The 14,802-nt window shown below is 45.7% G+C and overlaps 1 protein-coding gene across 1 annotated transcript in view; it reads left to right on the plus strand.

Moving 5' to 3' along the window:
• The window catches only part of LOC111966124 (low-density lipoprotein receptor-related protein 1-like), a 281,628-nt gene that overhangs the window by 195,364 nt on the left and 71,462 nt on the right, over positions 1-14,802 (plus strand). The window contains 9 exon segments of the mRNA XM_070444337.1: positions 2,071-2,196; positions 2,398-2,529; positions 2,697-2,831; positions 3,035-3,164; positions 4,321-4,447; positions 4,635-4,786; positions 5,119-5,243; positions 8,097-8,311; positions 8,313-8,475. Coding sequence (XP_070300438.1) covers positions 2,071-2,196; positions 2,398-2,529; positions 2,697-2,831; positions 3,035-3,164; positions 4,321-4,447; positions 4,635-4,786; positions 5,119-5,243; positions 8,097-8,311; positions 8,313-8,475 — 1,305 coding nt within the window.

Raw genomic sequence — 14,802 nt, forward strand, 5'->3', positions numbered from 1 at the left:
GCTCCAGTGGACATGGTCCAGTGATTCCATACCTGTTACCAGTCTGGCATGCTCAGTGTGACATGGTCAGTATATCCTACCTGTACCAGTCTGCATGCTCAGTGTGACATGGTCAGTGATATCCTGCTAGCCTCAGTTACCGTCTGACCGCCATGCTCAGTGTGACATGGTCAGTGATATCCTACTGTACCGGTCTGCATGCTCCAGTGTCGACATGGTCAGTGATATCCTAACTGTACCGTCTGCATGCTCAGTGTGCACATGGTCAGTGATATCTACCTGTACCGGTCCTGCATGCTTCAGTGTGACACTGGTCCAGTGATATCCTACCTGTACCGGTCTGCATGCTCCAGTGTGACATGGTCAGTGATATCCTACCTGTTCCATGTGCGTGCATGCTCAGGTGACATGGTCAGTGATATCTACCTGTACCAGTCTGCATGCTCAGTGTGACATGGTCCAGTGATATCCTACCTGTACCGGTCTGCATGCTCAGTGTGACATGGTCAGTGATATCCTACTGTACCAGTCTGCAGCTCAGTGTGACATGGTCAGTTGATATCCTACCCTGTACCAGGTCCTGGGCATGTCTCAGTGTGACATGGTTTCAGTGATATCCTACCTGTACCAGTCTGCATGCTCAGTGTGACATGGTCAGTGATATCCTACCTGTATCACGAGTCTGCAAGCTCTGCGTTGGGTAGATCTTCATGTGCGTCATGGGAGAAGTGTTGTTACGTAGCACCTTCCAGTTCCCCCCGTCACTCTTATCACAGGTCCCTATCTGGTCTGTCCCCTGGTCGGCCCACCACAGCTTGTCTCCTAACAACACACACACACACACACACACACACACACCACACACACACACACACACACACACACAACACACACACACACCACACACACACACACACACACACACACACACACACACACACACGAATTGGTGTTTTGGTGTTTTGTGTCAACCAGCCTCAAGCTCATGCTTCAAGAAAATGCTCTTTCTCATGTATCAATGGACAATAAAGCTTTTTCAAATGAACTGAACACACACTATCTCTCAAAGTCACAACAGACAGGTATTTAAAGACACAATAGTGGGTTGACGGATAACACTAAAGCAGGACACAACAGTCTGTTCTCCCTTACCCATGATGGCCAGAGCAGAGGCCTTGGTCAGCTTGCCCGGTTTGACCCCGTCCAGGACCTCCAGGCCTGAGCCATCCAGCTTACAGCGACTGATGGTGCCGTTCCCTGAGCTGACCCAGTACAGCTGCTCACTGTCGTAGTCTACAGACAGGCCTGGAGGGGACAGAAAGGTTACATTTAGCACAACACGATCACAGTCAAAATCTCTCTCTTTCACACAGTCTGTCGTAGTCTATGGACAGGCCTGGAGGGACAAAAAGGAAGACACACCACATACTGAACATGGTCAACTCGCTCTCTCTCTCTCCCTCTCTCTCTCTCTCTCTCTCCTCTCCCTCTCTCTCCTCTCCCTCTCCCTCTCCCTCTCCTCTCCTCCCTCTCCCTCTCCCTCTCCTCTCAAATTTTCTGTCACTCTGGCCCCACTTTCTTTCATACTCTCAGCATTGTTTCACACGACACTCACCTATAGGGCTCCTCTGATTGGTGAAGAGCGTCGTATGGTTGCTGCCATCCATGTTGGCCACACTGATGTTGTCCCATCGGTCCAGTACAGCTTTCTGGAGAAGGACACACACATGACATGTTACTATACATTAATCTTGGCTTGACTGTCACGTGACTGAAATCACAGTGACAACATCAACGTTCTTTTGCTGTCATTGTGTTATTCAAACTCCATTCCCACTCCTTCTATGTGTGTGTGTGTGTGTGTGTGTGTGTGTGTGTGTGTGTGTGTGTGTGTGTGTGTGTGTGTGTGTGTGTGTGTGTGGTGTGTGTAGATGAGTTAATGAATGAATGACACTATGCAACTGAATGAGTTAGAAAGGTTTTTCTTTTTGACTGACAGGTTTTGAAAAGTCCTGTTTTGTTATTATTGTTTTGCTGTTTTGAACTGTCTTTTATTCTCTGTTGTCCCAGGCATCAACCTGTGTAGCAATAAGAATGGAGACTGTTCCCAGCTGTGCCTGCCCACCTCCCCTAGCACCAGAGCCTGTATGTGTACCGCAGGTTACAGCCTCCAGAGTGGGCGGCAGTCCTGCGAGGGTAACAGACCAACACATTTKAAATACTTTATTCAAATCCACAAATTACATTGCAAAATGATTCAAAATATTTAAAAGGTGACAGGTGCATGGCCATTCTTACTGTACTTCCTAGATATAGCTACACTGTTCTACACACACCCCAGGATACACKGTATACTCTAACAGTAGTGTTATTAACTGTTATGTGTTCTCTCTCCAGGCATGGGCTCCTTCCTGCTCTACTCAGTACATGAGGGCATTAGAGGAATCCCCCTGGACCCGTCTGATCAATCCGATGCCCTGGTGCCCGTGTCTGGCACCTCGCTGGCTGTGGGCATCGACTTCCACGCTGGTGAGTGTACTGCTACGGACCCACCAACAGCAATACAAGAGTTTGGTTTGAGGATCAAGTCACACCAACCGTGCTGTGAAGTGTACCTGAACTGTTATTACACTGTGCCTGCCTGAGTGATTGTTGTATCCAGTTACTTACCGTCATCACTCTGTCCTGCCATGTAGACAATGACACTATCTACTGGGTGGACATGGGCCTGAGCACCATTAGCAGAGCTAAGAGAGACCAGACCTGGAGAGAAGACGTGGTGACCAACGGCATCGGCAGGGTGGAGGGCATCACTGTGGACTGGATAGCAGGTCAGAGAACAACCACAGGCGCGCACACACACACACACACACACACACACACACACACATGGATACACACATACATGGACCATACAGAAGCACGCACGCACACACACACATGGATACACACATGCATGGACCATACAGAATCATGCACACACACACACACACACACACACTGACCCCGACCCCTCCTGTCCCTCTCCTGTCAGGTAACATCTACTGGACAGACCAGGGCTTTGACGTGATCGAGGTGGCCAGACTCAATGGTTCATTCCGCTATGTGGTCATCTCCCAGGGTCTGGACAAGCCCCGTGCCATCACCGTCCACCCAGAAAGAGGGTGAGTGGCTAGGGACTGAGGCTTGGCTACTGGGACTGGGACTTGGACTGGGACTGAGGCTGGGACTGGGGTTTGGGGCTGGGACTGGGGCTTGTCTAATGGGACTAGGGCTGAGACTGGAGTTTGGCTACCAGGGCTTGACTACTAGGTCTAGGACTGGGGCTTGGTTAATGGGAGTGGGGCATGGCTGCTGGGGCTAGGGCTTGGACTGARGCTTGGCAACTGGGGCTTGGMTATTGGGGCTKGGGCTTGGCTACTGGGACTGGGGCTTGGCTATTGGAACTGGGACTGGGGCTTGGCTACTGGAGCTGGGACTGGGGCTTGGCTACTGGAACTGGGGCTTGGCAACTGGGACTGAGGCTTGGCTGTTGGGGCTGGGGGCTGGGACTGGGGATTGTCTACTCCGGCATGGCTACAGGGGCTGTTCTTGGTTATTTGGGCTCGGACTGGGGCTTGGCTACTGGGACTGAGGCTTGGCTTTTGGGGCTGGGGGCTGGGACTGGGGCTTGTCTACTGGGACTAGGGCTGACACTGGAGCTTGGCTACTAGGGCTTGGCTACTATGGCTGAGGCTGGGACTGGGGCTTGGCTATTGGGACTGGGGCTTGGCTATTGGGACTGGGGCTTGGCTGCTGGGGCTGGGGCTTGGCCACTGGGGCTTGCACTGGGGCTTGGACTGAGGCTTGGCCACTGGGTCTGTCTATTGGAGCTGGGGCTTGGCTATTTGGGCTGGGCTTGGGCTGCTGGGCTTGGCTGCTGGGGTGGCTCTGGGATTGGGGCTTGGCTTTCTGGGGCTGGGACTGTGTCTTGGCTACTGGGACTGGGGCTTGGCTAACTGGGACTGAGGCTTGGTATTGGGGCTGGGACTGGGATTGTCTACTGGGGATTGGCTACAGGGTGGGGCTCAGATTGGGGCTTGGCTATTGGGGCTTGACTACTGGTACTGGGGCTTGGCTACTAGGACTGGTATGGGGTATTATTAGTCCAGCAACCAGCAATATTTGCACTTTGATTAATAATTACAAGCAGTAGCTAGTTATATGATGGTACATTGTAAGTAAGTGTTTATTGTGATATTTAATCTATACAGAGCAAAAATAACATAGATTGCTTTCTTTCAACCTCATATGAGTGTGTGTGTCTGTGTGTCCCTGCAGGTATCTATTCTGGACAGAGTGGGGTCAGGTCCCCCGTATAGAGAGGGCCCGTCTGGACGGCTCTCAGAGAGTTGTCCTGGTCAATGACAGCATCATGTGGCCCAACGGAATCTCCATCGACTACAAGGTACAGTACACACACACACACAATATATTTATCACTTTATTAGCAAAATCCACATTTCAGATTATTTACAAATCCTTCTTTCAGATTCACACATATCCAGGATTTTTCTCCTCTTTACAACCTTGTTGTTTCGAAAATACTGAATATTTTTCTGCTTGATATTGTTGTTCTTATTGTTTGTGTTTAGGAGCGGCGGTTGTACTGGTGTGATGCGCGGACTGATAGGATAGAGCGTATCAATCTGGAGAATGGAGAAAACAGAGAGCTGGTGCTGGCCAATAACAATATGGACATGTTCGCTGTGTCCGTCTTCGAGGGCTTCATCTACTGGAGTGACAGGTGAGCTGCCTGCTGTCCTATCCCTGTCATCTCCTCCTTGTTTAACCCTTAATATTCCCTGCTGCACTGCTGTAGTATGTTTGACTAACTTGACTGAAGACCTTGGCTCCTATGTGGAGCATTGACCATAGACGAACAGTAAGGACTACAGTATGCAATGGGATTACATTTTCCTCAAAGCCTATTTAAATTGACTGACAGTCTTGTATGTGATATTGTTGCCTTCATCCAGTATCCCCTTTGCATAAGTTTAATTTACTACAAATGTTGTTGTTTTTCCTCCAAGCCTGTTGAAAGTGGCTGATAGTGTTTTGTATGTTGTGTTGGACCAGGACTCATGCCAACGGTTCCATCAAGAGAGGCAACAAAGACAACGCTACAGAATATGTGTATCTGAGGACAGGCATCGGTGTACAGCTGAAGGACATCAAGGTCTTCAACAGGGACAGGCAACAAGGTAAGAACACTTAACCCCTAACACAAACACACAGGGTGCATTTCATTTCATATCGGTCCAATAAGGAAATTAAATTGAAATTCCAAATAAATAAAAATATTTGTATTCCCATCCTAGATTGAATTGAAATGGAATTCTCTCTAACCCCTTGTGTGTTGTGTTAGTTGTATGAGACTGATGTGTCTAACCCAGTGTGTCTATGAGACTGATGTGTCTATGAGACTGATGTGTCTATGAGACTGATGTGTCTATGAGACTGGATGTGTCTATGAAGACTGATGTGTCTGAACAGTGTGTCTATGAGACTGATGTTTCTATGAGACTGGATGTGTCTATGAGACTGATGTGTATATGAGACTGATGTGTCTATGAGACTGATGTGTCTATGAGACTGATGTGTCTATGAGACTGATGTGTCTATGAGAGCTGATGTGTCTATGAGAATGATGTGTCTATGAGATGATGTGTCTATGAGACTGATGTGTCTAGAGACTGATGTGTCTAACAGTGTGTCTATGAGACTGATGTGTCTAACCAGTGTGTCTATGAGACTGATGTGTCTATGAGACTGAGTGTGTCTATGAGAATTGATGTGTCTATGAGACTGATGTGTCTATGAGAATGATGTGTCATAGAACTGATGTGTCTATGAGACTGATGTGTCTATGAGACTGATGTGTATGAGATGATGTGTCTTGAGAATGATGTGTCTATGAGACTGATGTGTCTATGAGACTGATGTGTCTATGAGACTGAATGTGTCTAACAGTGTGGTCTATGAGACTGATGTGTCTATGGACTGATGTGTGTACTATGAGACTGATGTGTCTATGAGACTGATGTGTCTAGAGACTGATGTGTCTATGAGACTGATGTGTCTATGAGACTGATGTGTCTATGAGACTGATGTGTCTATAAGAATGATGTGTCTATGAGACTGATGTGTCTATGAGACTGATGTGTCTATGAGCTGATGTGTCTATGAGATGATGTTCTAGAGACTGATGTGTCTATGAGACTGTTGTGTCTATGAGATGATGTGTCTATGAGACTGATGTGTCTAATCAGTGTGTCTATGAGACTGATTGTGTCTATGAGACTGATGTGTCTATAGACTGATGTGTCTATGAGACTGATGTGTCTATGAGATGATGTGTCTATCAGTGTGTCTATGAGACTGATGTGTATATGAGACTGATGTGTCTATGAGACTGGATGTGATCTATGAACTGATGTGTCTATAAGAATGATGTGTCTATGAGGGACTGATGTGTCCTATGAGGACTGATGTGTCTATAGACTGATGTGTCTATGAACTGATGTGTCTAATCAGTGTGTCTATGAGACTGATGTGTATAATGAGACTGATGTGTCTTGAGACTGATGTGTCTATAAGAATGATGTGTCTATGAGACTGATGTGTCTATGAGACTGATGTGTCTATGAAGATGATGTTCTATGAGATGGATGTTCTAATCAGTGTGTCTATGAGACTGATGTGTCTCTTGAGACTGATGTGTCTAATGAGACTGATGTGTCTATGAGACTGATGTGTCTATAAGAATGATGTGTCTATGAGACTATGTGTCTATGAATGAATGTGTCTATGAGACTGATGTGTCTATGAGACTGATGTGTCTATGAGACTGATGTGTCTAACCGTGTGTGTCTATGAGAACTGATGTGTCTATATGAACTGATGTGTCTATGAAGAATGATGTGTCTATGAGACTGATGTGTCTATGAGAATGATGTGTCTATGAGACTGATGTGTCTATGAGACTGATGTGTCTATGAGACTGATGTGTATCTATGAGACTGATGTGTCTATGAGACTGATGTGTCTAACCAGTGTGTGTCTAATGAGACTGATGTGTCTATGAGACTGATGTGTCTATGAAGACTGATGTGTCTATGAGACTGATGTGTCTATGAGACTGATGTGTATATGAGACTGATGTGTCTATGAGACTGATGTGTCTATGAGACTGATGTGTCTATGAGCATGATGTGTCTATGAGACTGAGGTCTAGGACTGATGTGTCTATGAGATGAGTCTATGAGACTGATGTGTCTATGAGACTGATGTGTCTAGTGAGACTGATGTGTCTATGAGAACTGATGTGTCTAAATTCAGTGTGTCTATGAGACTGATGTGTCTAATCAGTGTGTCTATGAGACTGATGTGTCTATAAGAGGATGTGTCTATGAGACTGATGTGTCTATGAGACTGATGTGTCTATGAGACTGATGTGGTCTAGACGATGTGTCTAGAGACTGATGTGTCTATGAGACTGATGTGTCTATGAGACTGATGTGTCTATAAGAATGATGTGTCTATGAGACTGATGTGTCTATGAGACTGATGTGTCTATGAGACTGATGTGTCTATGAGACTGAGTGTCTGATGAGACTGATGTGTATGAGACTGATGTGTCTAAGTGTGTGTCTATGAGACATGTGGTCTTATGAGACTGATGTGTCTATGAGACTGATGTGTCTATGAGACTGATGTGTCTATGAGACTGATGTGTCTATGAGACTGTGGATGTGTCTATAAGAATGATGTGTCTATGAGACTGATGTGTCTATCAGATGTGTCTATGAGACTGATGTGTCTAATGAGATGATGTGTCTATGAATGATGTGTCTATGAAGACTGAGTGTCTATGAGACTGATGTGCTATGAGACTGTGAACTATGTATTGTGATCAGTGTGTGTCTATGAGAATGATGTGTGTGACCAGTGTGTGTGCCTATGAGACTGATGTGTCTATGAGAATGATGTGTGTGATCAGTGTGTGTCTATGAGACGTATGTGTCTATGAGAATGATGTGTGTGTTCTCCCTCAGGCACCAACGTCTGTAAAAACAACAATGGCGGCTGCGAACAGCTCTGCCTTTACCGCGGCAACGGGGAGCGAACCTGCGCCTGCCGCGCACACGGCATGCTGGCCGAGGACAGCCACAGTTGCCGCGACTACGACGGCTACCTGCTGTACTCGGAGCGGACCATTCTGAAGAGTATCCACCTATCAGACGAGACCAACCTGAACGCCCCCATCAGAGCCCTTTGAGGACCCGGAACACATGAAGAACGTCATCCCCTGACCTTTGAACCACCGCGGAGGAGGGGGAGAGGGGAGCCAACCGATCTTCTTCAGTGACATACACTTTGGAAACATCCAGCAGATCAACGATGACGGATCAGAACTGCAGAAGGTTGTAGAGAGTGAGTAGTAATGTTTTAGTCTGTTATGTTATCTGTCCACAAGGATAATAAAAAGAATGAGCTGGCACACACCCAGAGAATGATTTTGTGTAGAGGTGTTGACTACAGGCGAATAAACTGTTAGCCTATACAAATACATAAAGAGAGTCGCACACCCTATTATATATAAAGTTCCAGTCATTTATTGGGTAAAATAACCAACGTTTCTGGGAGTTTATACAGTGGGGAGAACAAGTATTTGAGTACACTGCCGATTTTGCAGGTTTTACTACTTACAAAGCATGTAGAGGTCTGTAATTTTTATCATAGGTACACTTCAACTATGAGAAGACGGAATCTAAAACAAAAATCCAGAAAATCACATTGTATGATTTTTAAGTAATTAATTTGCATTTTATTGCATGACATAAGTATTGATACATCAGAAGAGCAGAACTTAATATTTGGTAGAAACCTTTGTTTGCAATTATCAGAGATCATACGTTGTTCCTGTAGTTCTTGACTAGGTTTGCACACCTGCAGCAGGGATTTTGGCCCACTCCTCCCTACAGATCTTCTCCAGATCCTTCAGGTTTCGGGCTGTCGCTGGGCAATACGGACTTTCAGCTCCCTCCAAAGATTTTCTATTGGGTTCAGGTCTGGAGACTGGCTAGGCCACTCCAGGACCTTGAGATGCTTCTTACGGAGCCACTCCTTAGTTCCCATGGCTGTGTGCTTCGTGTCGTTGTCATGCTGGAAGACCCAGCCACGACCCATCTTCAATGCTCTTACTGAGGGAAGGAGGTTGTTGGCCAAGAATCTCGCGATACATGGCCCCATCCATCCTCCCCTCAATACGGTGCAGTCGTCCTGTCCCCTTTGCAGAAAAGCATCCCAAAATGATGTTTCCACCTCCATGCTTCAGGTTGGGATGGTGTTCTTGGGGTTGTACTCATACTTCTTTCTTCCTCCAAACACGGCGAGTGGAGTTAGACCAAAAAGCTCTATTTTTGTCTCATCAGACCACATGACCTTCTCCTATCTCCTCTGGATCATCCAGATGGTCATTGGCAAACTTCAGACAGGCCCTGGACATCACTGGCTTAAGCAGGGGGACCTTGCGTGCGCTGCAGGATTTTAATCCATGACGGCGTAGTGTGTTACTAATGTTTTCTTTGAGACTGGTGTCCCAGCTCTCTTCAGTCATTGACCAGGTCCTGCCGTGTAGTTCTGGGCTGATCCCTCACCTTCTCATGATCATTGATGCCCCACGAGGTGAAATTCTTGCTGGAGCCCCAGACCGAGGGTGATTGACCGTCATCTTGAACTTCTTCCATTTTCTAATAATTGAGCCAACAGTTGTTTCCTTCTCACCAAGCTGCTTGCCTATTGCCTGTAGCCCATCCCAGCCTTGTGCAGGTCTACAATTTTATCACCTTGATGTCCTTACACAGTCTCTGTCTTGGCCATTGTGGAGGAGGTTGGAATCTGTTTGATTGAGTGTGTGGACAGGTGTCTTTTATACAGGTAACGATTCAAAACAGGTGCAGTTAAATACAGGTAATGAGTGGAGAACAGGAGGGCTTCTTAAAGAAAACTAACAGGTCTGTGAGAGACGGAATTCTTACTGGTTGGTAGGTGATCAATACTTATGTCATGCAATAAATGCAAATTAATTACTTAAAAATCATACAATGTGATTTTCTGGATTTTTGTTTTAGATTCCGTCTCTCATAGTTGAAGTGTACCTATGATAAAAATTACAGACCTCTACATGCTTTGTAAGTAGGTAAAACTGCAAAATCGGCAGTGTATCAAATACCTTGTTCTCCCACTATAATACAGTGTGCGACTCTCTTTTTTTATATTTATATTGTCCACAAGTGACAAAACATTGTTGCTGATCCTTTCTATAAGACCATTACTTTGTAGGTCAGATCACACACACATACAGCTCGGATCAGTTTGTGATATGATGAAGAGGAAAAAGCTAATGGCCTGAGCTGAGCTGAGCTGATTGTGTTTATTGAAATGAAATGATGTTGAATAGGTTGTAAGACAGATCTTCTTCAAACCAAGCATGTTTTTCTAGGACCCATTAAATATCCATCGAGTGTCCATAGAGGGTCCATAGTTAGTAACCCTTAGAATCCGGGTAGGGTTAGTGGTGAAGTATCCARCTCCACAGTGTTGAAATGCTGCACCATGTCCCTGCCCCCCACCACACCTGTACACCCCCCTGCAACCCTCCCAGCACTCCCTCCCTAACTCCATCAGATCCCTGCTGAACTTATTGAACATGATCACGTAGAGGACGGGGTTAACCAACGTTGCAGAGGACGCCAGTAGGTAGATAAAGATGGCCACCGAGCGGTAGCCGGACGTACTGTGGGGTCGCATAAGTACCTGTGGTGTCACGTAAGTACCTGTGGCTCTTATGTGACCCCAAARGTACTGAAATATTCMATTTCCATAAGTATTCAGACCCTTTACTCAGTACTTTGTTGAAGCACCTTTGGCAGCGATTACAGCCTAGAGTCTTCTTGGGTATGACGCTACAAGCTTGGCACACCTGTATTTGGGGAGTTTCTCCCATTCTTCTCTGCAGATCCTCTCAAGCTCTGTCAGGGTGGATGGAGAGCATCGCTGCACAGCTATTTGCAGGTCTCTCCAGAGATGTTCAATYKGGTTCAAGTCCAGGCTCTGGCTGAGCCACTCAAGGATATTCAGAGACTTGTCCTGACCCCACTCCTGCATTGTCGTGGCTGTGTGCTTAGGATCATTGTCCTGTTGGAAGGTGAACCTTCGCCCCAGTCTGAGGTCCTGAGTGCTCTGGAGCAGGGATCTCTCTGTACTTTGCTCCGTTCATCTTTCCCTCAATCCTGACTAGTCTCGAAGTCCCTGCCGCTGAAAATCATTCCCACATCATGATGCTGCCACCACCATGCTTCACTGTAGGGATGGTGCCAGGGTGCAGCTTGGCATTCAGGCCAAAGAGTTCAATCTTGGTTTCATCAGACCAGAGAATCTTGTTTCTCATGGTCTGAGAGTCCTTTAGGTGCCTTTTGGCAAACTCTAAGTGGGCTGTCATGTGCCTTTTATTGAGAAGTGGCTTCCGTCTGGCCTACCATAATGGCCTGATTGGTGGAGTGCTGCAGAGAAGGTTGTCCTTTGCGAAGGTTTCTCCGGCGACATCTACACAAGAGAAGAACTCTGGAGGCTCTGTAAGAGTGACCATCGGAATCTTGGTCACCTCCCTGACCAAGGCCTTCTTCCTCGATTGCTCAGTTTGGCCCGGGCGGTCAACTCTAGGAAGGTCTTGGGTGGTTCCAAACTTCTTCCATTTAAGAAATAATTGAGGCCACTAGATTCTTGGGTACCTTCAATGCTACTGAAATGTTTTGGTACTCTTCCCAGATCTGTGCCTCGACACATCCTGTCTCGGAGCTCTACAGACAATTCCTTAGTTTGGTTTTTGCTCGACATGTACTGTCAACTGGGACCTTATATAGACAGGTGTGTGCCTTTCCAAATCATGTCCAATCAATTGAATTTACCACATGTTGTTAGAAACATCTCAAGGATGATCAATGGAAACAGGATGCACCTGAGCTCAATTTCGAAGTACCATAGCAAAAGGTCTGAAACTTATGTAATTTAAGGTATTTTATTTTTAAATAAATGTGCAAACATTTAAAGAAAAAATGTATTTGCTTTGTCATTATGGGTATTGTGTGTAGAATGATGTGGGAAATTGTTTTATTATCCATTTTAAAATAAGGTTGTAACATAACAAAAGTGGAAAAAGTCAAGGGTCTAAATACTTTCTGAATGCACTGTAGATGCAGCACTTAGAATGGATCATGGATATGAGTGTTAAATAATGTGTTTTTAACGCTCGTCCTCTGGTTCTTCTTCTAGTTTTAATCGTTTTTAACTGTACGAAATCATTCAATCAGACAAATTCAATCGCCTCCTTCTCCGGCCAGCAAGGGTGGACATGACCAGGCAGTGACCCACCAGGCCGTACACCAGGATGAGGCCGTCCAGCATGGGACCAAGACCTTCATTACCTCCGTCCCATCTGTCCCATTCCCTGGCCCCACCACTACTACTGTTACCCAAAGCCCCCACCACTATTCTTCATCATCAGCATTTCACCACGATTCTTTGTTGCAAAGCAAATTTGTATTGTATATTATTCTGTTCTGTCCTCCAAGAGACACAGGCGGTGTTGATTCTTCTGACTACTAATGATCTATACCTGATAGTAATTATAATGGCAGACTGGTAATAGGAGACATTAGCAGTAACATTGTCTATGACACCCTCTCTGCCTTTACACTCTCCTACTGTTACACGTATCATCATAACCACCCTGACTCTCTGCCTGTCACTCTCCTACTGTTACACCTTATCACTCATAACACCCCTGACTCTCTGCCTGTACACTCTCCACTGTTACACCTTATCACTCATAACCACCCTGACTCTCTGCCTGTACACTCTCCAACTGTTACACCTTATCACTCATAACCACCCTGACTCTCTGCCTGTACACTCTCCTACTGTTACACCTTATCACTCATAACCACCCTGACTCTCTGCCTGTACACTCTCCTACTGTTACACCTTATCACTCATAACCACCCTGACTCTCTGCCTGTACACTCTCCTACTGTTACACCTTATCACTCATAACCACCCTGACTCTCTGCCTGTACACTCTCCTACTGTTACACCTTATCACTCATACACCACCCGGCTGACATCACTGGACCTGGTACTCTCCTACTGTTACACCTTATCACTCATAACCACCCGACTTCTGCTTGTACACTCTCCTACTGTTACACCTTATCACTCATAACCACCCTGACTCTCTGCCTGTACACTCTCCTACTGTTACACCTTATCACTCATAACCACATTGACTCTTCAATAAGACGACTGACAGGTTCACTGAAACGTTCTCAATGACACACAGCAGTTAACTGAGCACATAAGATTTAGAATCTTAAACAACGCATCTGTATCTGGGCTGTCGTCTCTTGAAAAGAATGCAGTTAAAAATCTCTCTGTTCAGCTTTGATAGACAAAGGGACGATTTGTGTCTGGGCAGTCCTTGACGAGAAGGCAGCATCAGTTGATGGAGATTTCCTAAGCAGTTTGTAYTTGAGTTATAAAATGTTTTGCTTTATTTATTAGTATGTACAGTCCCTTTTATCTGGGCCAGAACACCCAAGACTATGATCTCATAGGAGGGATGATTCAGAATCAGGGATGTAGTTCCAAAACTAGTTTTAATGATCCAAGATTACAAACACAAACACTTCTTCCTAGAGACTATGGCGTTGAGAGAGGAGTCCATCTCTGACATTGGAGTTGGCTGCAACAGAATTCCATATCAGTATTCCACTMAATTCTGGCCCTGAGCTTGTATTGTAAAATGTCAATCCAGTCTTGTCCTTGATGTTGTATTGATTTGTTGAAACCAAGCAAAACTATAATACAAAATTATGTCCGTCGCTGTCGCTGGCAACCAACTCARTTGTCATTAAAAGCAGCCAATTCTACTTGATGTTTAGTTCCTGACAGCGGTGTCTGTAGTTTTATCGTCCATTATAGCCTATTCAGGTGTCACATCTGGCCCCAAATTCTGATTCCACAGATAGCTAGAGGAGAGGCTGAACAACCAGCTATGCTGAGAAAGAACGAGAGGAGGAAAGAAGACTAATAAAAAATGAGAACATAAGAAGAGAAAGAGGCTTTGTTTGTCTTGAGAACGACGATGCTCCTTGTTTGTCTGTTGTTGGTACTGCTAGCAGCCGGCTCTGTGCCAGATAGGTAATGTTGTCGAGATTACTATAAACCCCCCAAAAAAAAAAAAAAGGTCGCGGCTCTTGTCAGATAGGTAATGGTTGTCAGTACTGTGACAGCGCGGCTCTGTCAATAGGTATGTTTGTCGTAGTACTATACAGCGCGGCTCTGTCAGATAGGTAACTGGTGTCAGTACTGTGACAGCGCGGCTCTGGTCAGATAGGTAATGTTGTCAGTACTGTAGCAGCGCGGCTCTGCAGATAGGTATGTTGTCAGTACTGTAGGCAGCACGGCTCTGTCAGAATAGGTAACTGTTTGTCAGTACTTTGTAGCTAGCATGGGCTCTGTCAGATAGGTTGATGTTGCATACTGTAGCATCACGGCTCCTCTGTCAGATAGGTATGGTGTCAGTACTGTTAGCAGCACGGCTCTGTCAGATAGGTAATGTTGTCAGTACTGTAGAGCACACGGCTCTGTCAGATAGGTAATGTGTCAGTACTGTAGCAGCACGGCTCTGTCAGTAGGTAA

Source organism: Salvelinus sp. IW2-2015, linkage group LG7 (assembly GCF_002910315.2).
Source record: "Salvelinus sp. IW2-2015 linkage group LG7, ASM291031v2, whole genome shotgun sequence".
Lineage (NCBI taxonomy): Eukaryota > Metazoa > Chordata > Actinopteri > Salmoniformes > Salmonidae > Salvelinus > Salvelinus sp. IW2-2015.